The sequence below is a fragment of the Chelmon rostratus genome, chromosome 3 (genome assembly GCF_017976325.1).
Source record: "Chelmon rostratus isolate fCheRos1 chromosome 3, fCheRos1.pri, whole genome shotgun sequence".
Lineage (NCBI taxonomy): Eukaryota > Metazoa > Chordata > Actinopteri > Chaetodontiformes > Chaetodontidae > Chelmon > Chelmon rostratus.
In genome coordinates, this window is record NC_055660.1 from 6,788,064 (window position 1) to 6,801,533 (window position 13,470).

A 13,470-nucleotide genomic window follows, 5' to 3' on the forward strand; every position below is an offset into this window, starting at 1 on the left:
TATTAATGCTGACAGAACTGATTACTAAATGAGAAGCACTTTGCCGGTATGTGTTAAACTCTCTGACAGAAGTTGGGATACAGTTTACTTCTGTACCACAATGACAAAGAACACAATAGTGAGTAATGTGGGAAAATCACTGATGTACATCTTGGCTGCCTCAGTTGACATGTAGTATATATGAATCTGAGAACAGCTACATTGAATTTGACTTAACTTAGGGTTAACCCTAACCCTAACCCTGGATCTTTTCTCCTTATAAAAAACATTTGGGTTACAAAACGTTCCTATAGAACATGCATGTAATGACAACCAAGTTGTCACATGGACCGCAGAGTTTGTCAGATTAGTGTTAACTTGTGTTTCAGTTCTACCATGTGGATATATCACGCTGTCAGCCACATACATTTGGATTTCAGTCTGGAGGACAAACAGATGGTGAGTCATTATTATATAAAGTAAAAACGAGTGGGCCCATTGTAGATCCTTGTAGAACAAAAGTGGACAAGCAAAGGGCAACTGATTGACAATTATGTTCTTAGACAAATGGAGACTGGTTAGAGAGGAGCGATTCTGTTCTTTTCTTTTGTAATGGAAAACAGTGAAAGTGGATCTAATAGAGAGGGTCAAATGCCTTCCAGAGATCAAGAAACAACTTTGCTAACACCATCTCTTTCATCCCATTGACATCGAACTTGTCCTAGGAGCAAATAAGTACCTGTCTCAACTCCTCCAACACCTCCAGTTCAGGGATTGTCAGCCTTATCTTCATAACTTTGGACAAGTGTGGCTTTTAAACAGCTCTTGAGCGGTGGGTAGGTGTTGTTCACGTGAAGTGTGTGTCTACTTACTCTTTGACATGCTTGCGGCAGGGCACAGAGTTTCTCATGCAGGTGCCGGTGAGGATGTCCACATTGTCGACAATGACGAAAGGTTTCTCTTCCAGGGTGACGATGGAGAGGTGGTTTTCATCAGCGTCCTCGTCCCCGTAGGAGTTATACCTCGGCCACACTGGGAACATCAACGACAACGTCCCGTTCTCCCAACGCCCCATCTGTGTGTGCGCAGCCACACACGAACACAAACGAAATCAGGTACAGCCATCTTAATTAAAGTGTTTTGACTTTTTAATTTCCTTGCTCCTCTGCAAAAACACAGTGTTCATTTGTTACCTTCTCCCATTTCCTTTCACTATTCAGCACGATGACAACCAATTTGGGGTTGGCCTGGTAACCATCTGGCGTAAAAGATAAGTCTCGGCCTTCATTCCACACGTGCATCATGTGTCTGAAACAAATGGGGGAAAAAAGAAAGCAGGAAGCTGTTATTTGTGTTTGTTTTGCATCTGTTCAAGTGTTTGTGAGAACGAGATACATTTGAAATAACAAGTTAAGCACTCTGTAATCACTGCAAGAGTATCCTCTTCAAATCAATGCTGTGTTCACCCACTGTGTGTGCATGCATGCCTGAGTGTGTGTGTGTGTGTGTGTGTGTGCATCTGTTAGTGTGTAGGAGGGGGAAGAGTCAGAGGCCACATATCTCCCCCATCAACATTCTGCATTGATTTCTCCACAGATATACGCCTGAAAGACAAGCCACTGGTGCAAAAAGGCTGCCCTCACTCTCTTACTCACTACAGTTATCTTGCATATGCAACTAGATCCTTTTGCTGAAACATTTACACACTCGCTAAAGCGAAGCAGGAGAGAGGAGTAAATGAACCAGTATCACACACAGTGATATGGGATTAAGAATACACTCACTCTAAAACATTTTTCAGAAGGAGTGGATGTTGTCAGAGTTAAGACTGGGATAACAGTATGAATTCCCGCTGGGGGAAAGGAGAGCTGTCTGAGGAAGTTTACTAAAAAGACCAAATCACAAGAGGGACAGCAGCTGCCCTAAACAGGCAACACTTTTCTTCAATGCCTTGTGTTCTGTTTCATTAGAAATGGTGTGATTCATTTTGACACAGTGTCAAACAGAGTTGGGTATGTGATGCTATCTGACTGAAATATCATTTGACAAAATTTCTGTTTCACAAACATTTTTCAATTTGGCACAAGAGTCCACTTTCATATATATACAGAGCATTATTTTCTTCACTGGTTAAGTCTTATTATCATTCATGTAAACATGGATTTAATGGATGCATTCAAAAGATGCAAAAGATGCTTTAGGCATTATTCTAAAAGAAGGAGTTAAAGAAGAAAGCTAAAATACGCTGCTTGTTTGTTATGTGAGCAGGACAGGGCACAGGGCTATGAAAGATTCATGCATAAACTCAAATATTGCGACAGAAAGTCAAGATGCATAAAGGGAATGGTTTGAGTGCTGCTTAGCATGCGCCCTGCGGGTGAAAACTATGATAATTACACTCCAAGTCAAACAGGTGGGATTTTATGTAGTCTCATCTGGAGGAGAGGTATTAGAGTTGACACACATAAATATTGTTGTTGGACGGTGGATTAGTGAGGGGTGCATTAATCATCTGTTTTTACAAAGACTCGGAAATAGGCCTGTGCTCTTTCAAAGCTCCACTCACACCGAGTAAAGTGTAAATAAAAGGTCCCTGTCCCCCTCACGTGCAGGCACTGCAAAATACCAAACAGTTCTGCCGTGGGTATATACTCTCTCAACAAACACAAATAAATTTAAACCTACGAAGTTACACATAAGAGACACTTCTGTGAACCTGCCTTTGTCATTATAGATTGCAATGCTTTTAGCTTTTATTGGCATGTCAAAGACAAATATATATTTTTGCAATAAAACTCTTCATGGTGTAGCAGGTGATGCCCTTGTCACACTGCATTGTCACAGCTGAATACATATAGCGGAAACACTGTTGCAGTCTATTCTGGGAAACCGCTGTCTCCTCCTATTTAAGGTTTGTTACCATTTTTGGGAAAAGATTTTGATCTAAACCGATGAGGCTTGTGTGTTTTTGAGGCATGTAAAAAGGCATCTTATACATCATATATTCATATTTATATTCATATACATATACACGTCAATATTCATGCCATCTATGATAAACAAAATGTACAACTGCATTAAAAATGGGTTCAATGACTGCTAAATTACTCTCTGCAAAATTATTTGCACTAACTTGAAATTCAGTGGCGGATGTAATAGCAGCATCAGCCGCATCACAGAAATAAAAAAAAAAAAACCTGCTATTGTAAATGCCATATTTAAAATGTGGGTCCATTTACTTGTATGTGTGGAACATTTTTCTATTATTGAAGTACTCTGCCATTGTGTGAGCACTTTCTCAAAAGTATGAATAAAGAAGCAAGGGAGGCTCTTACCAAATTCTGTATTATGGCAGGGAGCATCTTTTTTAAAAAAAGTGACAGCTTAGGGGTTTGCATGGTACAGTGGTTCCATCAAATAGAATAACCTTTTGAAATTTACTACAAGGACAAATCTCAATAAAAACCTGTACAATTGTGGAGACCAAATACGCTGAACCAGAGTCTGAGACATTGCCTGTCAGGCAAGAATGACGGGATCCAACGGGATTGATAGTGTCTTTTAAGTGCCAGATTATGTTGTCCTATTCCTCTCCACCTCACGTTGTTTATATGCAGACTGCGGCAAGATTGCATCTAGACTAATGTATGCAGAATTCTGATCACAGCCTCACCACTTCCAAATCAGGGTAGGGAAATCCAACCTGTCAGTTTATTATCACAGAAATTGGCGGCAGTTGTTTTGACAAATATGCAAATTCTATCTAATAAGTTAGTGAAACAAATGGGGTACCTCTGACAGAAAGAAAAAAGATTGTTCCGTAAAAGGTTTGAGCTCTTATTGAGGTCTGAGTTATATTGGATCAACCTGTCAACATCGGCCGTATTGTATATGCTTTGATATATGCTGTAATGGGCTAATAAGTGAGAAAAATGGGATAATAAAGCATAATGGTGAAAATCACACTGTGGCTTTCATTTTTATGATGCAACTCATAAGTCACCATAGATGTGCAGAACCCAGCAACCTGACCTTCATGTTTTCAGTTGGTTTTATCTAGATTTCTGAATTAAAAATCAAATTTTAGCCACTGAATGTCATATTCAAGACATAGTCACAATATCACACCAAAAAACCTGTCAGGAAGCAGGACAATTAACACATTCCGTATCTGTGCTTTCACAATCGAGTATGTTCCGTATGAATGCGTCTCTGTGTATGCCCATTTGTCCCCCGCTTCTTGTTTGAAGGAAGGATTTGACTGTTTCCTTCACAGAGACTTCACAGAAGAGTTCATACACACATACAGGCATGCATATGTGCGTGTGCAGACAAACACATACACCTACCAACACATATGTGCCACCCACAGAGCCACGTAACAAGAAAAAAGAGAGAACAAAGCTAGTGAAAGCTGCTTTAATCCTGACTTAATGACAGTGAATTCAGTCATGCGGAGCAAGATGGACACACAAAAATACACAGAAGTACACACTCCCATACTAGGCTCTAGTTAACACAGGGCAGCAACAACACGCAGGTCTCCCCAAAGTTCAACCCATTTTCTCTCGACTCAGGCAGCAGAATGAGCTCATGCACCGAGCAGCCATGTACACAAGAGCTAATAGTGTTAAATGTCATTAGACATCACAGTGTTTAACACTGCTGTCATCTCTGCTTCCTTTCTCACTTCTGTCTCTCTCATTAGTACATTAAAAAGAGTTATGTAAGACTGTTCAACCCTCAGCTACAGAGACAAACAGACTTATGCAAGCCCCTAATCCTTGATCTCCTCACACTCTCACACATGCACACACACACACCTGCGCAGGGCACTAGGTGGGAGCTTCCCAGGGCTCCTGTCTGACGGTGTGCTGTAGCAGCTGCTCTGGGCCTCTGGCAGCTCCCCCTTCTCCCGCAGCATGGAGGTGGCTGCAAAGGATATGATGCCCACCCCATCCCGCACCCGTGTGTCAAGTGGGTACTCCCAGTCATCATAGGACACGGAGATCATACCTAGGGGGAACATCTGAGAGGACAGGAGAGGAGATCTGAGACGTGGTGAAAGATTCAATTTGACATCCATATGTATCTCTCAAAGGTGTCAAGCAGATGATTTATTGGTTCCGTGTGCCTTCCTGAAATTATTAATATCTGGTTATCAAGTAAGTGTGAGCAGACTGTATGTCCACAAACAGAATTCAATCACTCATCCAGATATCGCCTACACCTTGAAACTGTCAAAGGAAAAATGAAGTGATAGCTCACTAAGTTTATCTCTCTAAACCAGACTGAGCAAACATCAAACAATGCCAGCATGCTAGTCTTTCAGTGTACCCTACAATACTTTGTTTTTACATTTTAATTTGGCCCTAACTGCAGAATCAGATCTGTGTCTAAGAAAGAAAACAGAGGCTTTGAGTTGAGGAGAATGATGGACAAGGAAAGGAGAATAAACATTTGGTAGGCTTATGAGAAAAGGTAAGCAAACACTGAATGTTTCCGCTCTTAATGTGAGGGGAACATTTGAGCTGATTATACTTTGAATTATTTATATACATATTTATATGCTATTTGGATAAAAGCTACCTTGCTGTCCTACATTTTGAGAGTGAATGTGTGTGTAATGCTATCAAACATCCTATTTAGGGGCTGAGCAAATGTTTTCCTTCAGAGAGAGAAGAATACGATATGAATCATAGTCAACGTGATTTGTTGCTGTACTGTCCTTAGGAATACTTCGACATTTTGAGACTTATGCTCATTCATTTTATGAATTTATTAGATGAAAAGAATAATACCACTCACATATTTGTCTGTTAAACATAAGTCAGTTAGCTTAGCTTAGCACAAAGAATGGAAATATGGGGAAACAGCCAGCCTGGCTCTGTCTGAAGGCAACAGCCGCCTACCAGCACTCACTTATAAACATGTTGTTGTATCTCGTTTGTTTAATCTGAATAAAAGCAAAGTGTGAAAATGGGGGGTTATGTGCCGGGAGCGGTGAGTGTCTGGAATCTCCGCTGGTTAATTGGCAACTGTTGCCAGACAAGAAATAGTCAGTATTAGTTAGTAGTTGGTTGGTTTGGCGTTAAACAAACATAGTCTATCATGTTAAATTGTGAGCTTTACATGCTGGTGAATGGATATTGTTTCTTTCACGCTGGGCCATGCTAGCTGTTTGTTTCTGTTTCTCAGGTAGCTAAGTGCAGACTGTATCTTCATACTTATCAAAAAAAAGGAGAGAATAAATACAGTAACAGATAACCTGCAACAACCTGGAATCAAAAACACTTCTTGTCTTGTCAGACTGCTCAAAAGTGGCCAAAGTGGCCAGGGTATGTGGCCATGTGTTACTTCATACGAGCCTTGGTACCTCGGGAGTAAAATCTGGGTTCCCAGTGGTGAGACTGGACACGATCCAGATGTAACCGGCTCCTATCAGGCCCAAGGATCGAGCTTCCTCTAGTATATACCTGTCGAGGAGTAGAGTCAGAAAGTTGATGAAGAAATTTGGTAGTGTGTGACAAAGAGACAGAAACAGTAAAAGAAAATGAAAGCCACAAACACTCACAAAGCCTCATCCTTGGAGCAGTACAGCAGTATAACAGGACTCTGGATCCTCTTGAGGGCAATGTGTGATTTAGAGTTTGGGTCGCCATCTACAGCATCTAGAGTCACCACACTCTGCAGGTCCCAGCGCACAAAGCTGTAACAATACACCATTAAATAATACAAGTACTTAATCTTGTCAGCTGCAGTAAATAAAGGTTAAAGAGAGTATGTGTGTGTGCATGAGGGGAAGTGGATTTATTACCTGTGATCCACAGTTGTCTTCAGTGTGCTGATGAAGTCCTGGTACCCGGGGAACTTGGAAGTGACGATAGAAAAAACGTGCCAGTCATACTCCTCCATGATGGCGAGCATGAGCAGCGCCTCCTGCTGCAGAGCGGCGCCGAACTGGAAGAACGTGGACTTCTCATCCTGCAACGACACACAGGCCAGCAGCAGAGACAGTCAGCAGATTTGTCTGTGGAACTGAATTAATTGCAGAAAAGAAAAAAAAGTGCAGCGAATGAGTTCAAATGAGACTCCAAAACCTGATAGAATTAAAACCACTTTCAATTTAGCAATCAGTGAGTCAGACCCAGACGGTGACTGCGATAAGAAAGAGTGTAAGTGTTAGAGAAACGAACAAGGAGAGAGGGAAAATAGGAAAAAGAGGAAGAGAGTGAAAACTGAGAGAGTGAGATTCAGGCGACAAGTGAGACTACACTGCCAGAGAGTGACTGCTGGCAACGGGGGGGGCTAATGGTCGCAGATAACTGCCTCATAACTCACAGGTTTGATTCACTTCAACCCTTAGCAGCCAATAAACAGCCGTGCATTGTCTCAAAAGCTAATTGAGCCAATACTGTGCTTTATTATTGAACTGGTTTAATGTTTAAAATGCAATACAACAAAAAAATCAGACTCATTAATGCCAAACAGAATTTTTCTGTGGTTCACAGAAAAGATACGGTGTCATTTTACAGCAGTCTCATTTGAAGTCAGGAGACATCCTCTATAAACTGTGGCTCCAAATTTTACAGCATTAATTTAAAATGCCATGTACAGTTAAATCATTTAGTCTCAGTATTGGAAGGAAATAGAGGGTCAGTGTGAGAGGAAGAGGCAGCAGTAAGCATTACCAAAACCAAAGCAGCTATTAAACAGAATGGAACCCAAAGTGAGTGTGAAATAAGTTGCTAATGATTGCAGAATGTATGTTCGTGTAAAGTGTAAGCTGAGTTTCCCCCCTGGGGACGCAACAAATAGACAGCAACACAGCCAATGCAACAGAGAGGAGAGAGGAGGTAGGCAGGCAGGGAGAAAGAGAAAAGGCTGAAGGGGGAGAACAAGAAGGAGATCCAGTCTTGTGAGCGTGATTGAGATACCTGCTGCAGAAAGAACTGGAAAAGGAGTGAGAGTCATGGGAGAAAAACTAAGAGAGACACAAACATCAAACCTCCTTACACACACACTCACACACACACACAGACCACTTGCACACATACATGCTCTGACAACCCTTCCACAGACAGCATCAAAGAACGTGACACATTAAACATCAAAGCCCTCATAAACACACATGGAGAATCAGCTGTTAGCTCCTGTCTCTCTGCCCCGACCACCACCACCTTCGTGTATGTCTGTGTGTGTGTGTGTGTATTTGTGTGTATGCCTGTAAACCTATATTGTGGCTCCAGTTTTGTCCGTTAGTTTAACAAAAAGCTCTCAGCTCTGGCCATCACACACACAAAGCAGACTCTGCAGAGATTTAACTCCCCTCCCTCCACAGCAACAAAAAAGGAAGAAAAGTGAGAAGGATGAAATTGTACTTCAAAAAGATCTATCTCACTGTTTCCATCTCTCTCTCTCTCTCTCTCTCTCTCTCTCTCTCTCTCTCTGTGTATGTGACTGTAGGTGTGTGTAGCTTTATACTCTTCTCAGATTTAGAAAAAAAAATCCCTCTGTGTGGCAACAGGCACATCCTCAGTTTTGCCCAGATAACACCAACACACAAGCACAAATACTAACACGCACAAACACCCACTTACACCCTCGCAGATACAGCACAAGTGTGCAACTGACACTCATACAAACCAGTGCTGCAAGCAATCACTCGACTTACCAGTTTATCAGTCAACAAAACAATCTGTTCATTGATTAAAGGATAATGAAATTTCACTACAATGACATGGGTCATATTTTTGTAGTTTTGCTGGCAACAATTATAGTAATATTTGTATTATTGGAGAGTGTTGTAGCACTCTTCGAAATAATTGCTGAGCTCTGGGAGCACAGGAACATTGACCAGCGAGGTTGTCTGAGCAGTCAGATGATCAGAGAGGTTGCAAACAAGACAAAAGTTCAGCCAGATTATCTAAACCACAGAGCGAGTGCACACAAATACAGCGACGGTGGCTGGACAACTGAATGGGTCGTGGCATTCAGATGAAGCTGCCTATCAAGCCAGATACAATGCAGACATAAGACCAGGTCAAGCAGCAGAGAATCTGCTCTTTGCTTGGGTAAGGGGAGGATTCAAGGACAGTTTGAAGGTGCAATAGGTCACAAAGTAGGGTGGATAATTTTTGTCGCGAACTTGTAACTGTTTGTAAGACTTGTGGAGCTACAGCAGATGACCAAGGATGATGGTTGGACAACTGTGCGGGCCATGGCATTCAGATGAAACTGCCTATCAAGCCAGTGCAGCCAGTCAATGTTAGCCTCACACTACAATGTAGATATAAGGTCGGGTCATGCCACCGATTATCTGCTCTGCTTGGTGTGACAGTAGGATTTAAAGGGACCGCAAATATATGCTTGGTCAAGGCTAAAGAATGGTGTTGTCAGAGAGCCCAGTATATTTATGATGGCACAGCCTGATACCCACTGCAGGGCCTGGGGATAAGTCAAAACATCACAAATATTTAACATGAATACGGGGCTTCTATAGAAAGATTCATTCACATTTTGTGTATTGATGTCTGTATAATATAATGAGCCTGATTTATCTTTTGGGTCATTCATCATGCAAAAATGCTGAACATTTTCTGGTACTGAAGTATGATGATTTGTTGCACTTTTTTGCTGCCATAGCCTTGGGTTGGACATAATACGTTTTTTTGTGTCACCTTGAGGTCACCTTGGGACTTATTGGGGCATTTTTTTCACATTTATGGATTAAATCAAAACAAAAATGATTCATCAAGCAATAATAATTCATCACAGCCCTAATACTAACACACACATTGTGCTACCTTCACCTAGTGTTGACTGAGGAGAGCACAGAGGGAGTAGCAGAGGTGTTCAAAGGCCAGAATGTCACAATTGAAAATACGTCATCACCAGCATAAAAAGGTGAAGCTGCCCCACAACAACTCTTGCTGATGGAAAGCAGCACATGCATTTGAATTGCTTTTTAATCAATTAAACAAATACTTCTCATCAAGATTTAACTGTGCAATTTTTAATTTTACAATTCATACTTAATTAATGAAATGAGCACACATATTGGCCCTTTATAGTGTGACAGGCTGAAGATACTGCGGGGGTGATGTCACACATGTTAATAACATGCTTTTAACATGTTTAATATTTACACCTGTCACCGTAGTCTAACCCACATGTTTCCTCTTAAATACTTTCACAATCTAGGGTGGGGAGGGGAGGGGAGGGAGGAGCGTAAGTGGAAAATTTAGAATGAATGAGGTCAAAGTCCTTTTAGAAGACTGAGGGGTGAAAGGGGAAGATGATAGTTGCCGGTGGTTGCTGAATTATAAAGGATAAAAAGAGATGTTGACACAGACCTGCATCTTCTCATCAAATCACACAAGTCCACCAAGAAGCTTACACATGAATAATGCACACACACACACACACAAATGTATTTCCACATTATAACTCACATACCTAGAGATTTACTGATGACATTGTGCATCAATTATACAAATACAGTGAACTTCATGTACAGTTTCACATCCACCCACGTGTGGGCACACAGCACACACACATGTGCACATGCACAAAGGCCCCTCAAAATATAGCTTTACTCATGAGCCAGCACACCAATAAATAATACACCACCAAAACCAAGACATTATCTCACTTTTTCACTCTCCCCCTCACACACACACAGACACATGCTATTTCATGTCAAATTTCATTTTTGTTTACAGCAATCAGATGAAGAAAATATGAAAATGTGGAGGGAGCTGTACAAATCCAGGCTAATGAGGGACGAACTGACACATTTCTAGAAATTGCTAAGAGAAGGAGTCATGTGGGCTGCAAGGGAAGGAGCTGAATCCTACAAGTAGAGACGGTGGATTAACATAAAAATGGGCAACCAAAAGCTGAGGAACAATAACTGAAAGACTGGTAGAGGGGTACATGACATGGGGCCGCACAAAGAGACAAGGATGGAGCTCGCATGCAGAATAATGAGAAAGAGATGGGGTAAGGGGGAGGATGATGATGAGGCCAGCAATGTGCTATATTAATATTTAATGCAGTAGGTCAGTTAGGATAGTGCAGCCACATTAAGTTGGCCTGACAAAATATGGCTTCAGATGCTGCTAAGTACAGTCCCACTTAAGTCTAGCAAAATTGCAAACAAACTAGCTTGGCAACATAAGTCCTTTGTCAACAAAGTGAAGCTCGCTGCAGCTTCAAGGGTCAAAAAATAAGTCAATTGCCGACAAAGAAAAGTCACAATGGCAAAACTACAAAAGCAGTTTTTCAGAATAATATTCTGCCCAAAGTTGAGGTGCAGAAAATATAAAACACATATCCACAATATTCTGGTGAAGTGAACATTCAGATTCACTGGCTACACAGTGCTGGAAAGTATTTTCCAAGTCCATGAGATTTCAGATACAGGTAACTGACGAGACACCAAAAACTAATTTAATATACAAATGATATTGGTAGGTGCTTCTAATGGATGAGCAACCTTGAGAAGAAAGTTACACCACCGTAATAGATATGTTCTGTCCAAATTGAAGTGATGTGAATGTGCTTCCATCATGATGAACTTAGAATAATAAAAACCCTACTTGAACTTGAGGTCATGGCTTTCTCATTCACTGTGATTCACAGGAATCAAAGGACGTGTTTGCATGGGGCATATTGGGATGATACTGGAAAAGCCAAACTTCCAAATTAACTGTCCAAATAATTAGACAGAATAATTTAGGACTTGCAACTTTTAAGGCAGTTTGCAATGATCTATTAAGACACTTATATGGCAAAGAATCTAATATATTATATTATATAAAATTCTTTACTCTAATTTTTGTTGGCTATTTTAATTGATTTACTTTCTTCATTTACACAACACAGTGATGCACATTTAACAGTACAACTAAAAGATGCTAAATATGGTAAGTCTTATATTCAGTGTCAAAACTTGCCTTTTACATGGCAGATGTTTTCACAATTAGTAACAGGAAAACTATAGGTGTAATTAATAACACTGATGATTACACTCAGTCTATCCACCCTTAACAGCTGTAACATTATTCTTCATTCTTTGTTTTTTATTTGGACGCCCATTAGCTTCCCCAAAGGAGTCGCTAGACTTTCTGAGGTCTACACATAAACAGCAATAAAAAGACAACAATTTAGAACCACAGTATCCTTAAGACACGGAAATGCAATTTAAGTCAAATATAGAGATCAGAAAATAAGTGAAATGACTCTACATATGAAACAATAAATAGCAGTAACCTAAAATGAAAACAAAAATGAAATTGTCACAGAAAGTTTTTGACAAACACCTGTGTTTTCCCTGCCATGACAAGCCAAAATGTCTGCTTTTAATGGTGATAATTCAAATGACTTTGGTACAATACACTAGTGACAGAGAATTTGAATACAACTTGTAGTAGTAAAGCATGTGATGTTATCTTTGAAAAAAAGATTAGTGAATGCCTGTTTCTAGTGTTAAAAACATACATACAATCCAGGCAAAGGAAGATCACCACAGGTATTACAGTGAATATTTCTACCTGGCAACGCTGGAGCTTATCAAAGTAATTAGGATTCATTAAACACTGTGTCTGTTAGTATGTTAAAAGGATAATGGTAGGCACACTAAACAAGGACCTGTAAATCTGCACTAAAAAGCGACACTGCAGACCACACAGATTGTCTGTTGCAGTCTAATGCTGTGTAAATGCTCAGCAGATGTTCTGCAAACCCTAGTGCTAACAAACACCACTCTAAATCCATCCGCTAACAAAGAATTAGCTCAGGAAAGCCACTTACAAACAAACACCTAGGGTAGCCCAGGAGAGGAAGCTGTTGTCACTTGACCAGCGTCAGAAGTAACAGAATATCCACAGAATATCCGTTCAGAGAGATGTAAAATGAAAAAAGCTTTTGAGCGTTGGCAGTATAATGGCACTTTCTTTTCAAAAAGATATCTACACATACATATACTGATTTTTTGGTGTTTGAACTATGGTAATACTTCATAATACATACAAGTAATAGTTTTATGAGCATAATAGTCAAACATGTAACATCAGACATCATTCTTTGAACACTGCTGAGAGCTGTGAATAGGGCCAGCACAGTCAACAACCTCTGCAGCAGAGACATACCATAAAAAATTCTCTTGACACTAACAGAATGTAAAGGCAGGTCCCTCAATAGCTACCAAGCAGTGGTCCCTTAAGCACTGAAAGCTCTTCAGTTTTAGAACACAGAGACAGGTCCCAAAGCCCACATCCACTAAGCGAACACAGACTTTCTACATTCCCCGGATCGACAAAGAACTATAGCATTTAGTTTGCCGACACTGGTTCCCAATGCTAACAAAGACTACTTTAGTATTTAACAAGAGGTAAGTCCCTATGCTTAAGTCTACTGTAGTATTTAACAGCCTCACACTCCCCAGGCAAACACAGAATAGCATTTAACACAGCACAGAGCCCCCAA

General features: G+C 40.6%; 1 protein-coding gene across 1 annotated transcript in view; it reads right to left on the bottom strand.

The window, feature by feature from the left end:
- Positions 1-13,470, bottom strand: part of grin2ab (glutamate receptor, ionotropic, N-methyl D-aspartate 2A, b) — an 84,856-nt gene that overhangs the window by 18,479 nt on the left and 52,907 nt on the right. The window contains exons 5-10 of the mRNA XM_041934290.1: positions 6,797-6,963; positions 6,554-6,688; positions 6,356-6,455; positions 4,803-5,008; positions 1,173-1,287; positions 852-1,054 (exon numbers count right to left, since the gene is read on the bottom strand). Coding sequence (XP_041790224.1) covers positions 852-1,054; positions 1,173-1,287; positions 4,803-5,008; positions 6,356-6,455; positions 6,554-6,688; positions 6,797-6,963 — 926 coding nt within the window. The remainder of the gene's footprint in view (positions 1-851; positions 1,055-1,172; positions 1,288-4,802; positions 5,009-6,355; positions 6,456-6,553; positions 6,689-6,796; positions 6,964-13,470) is intronic.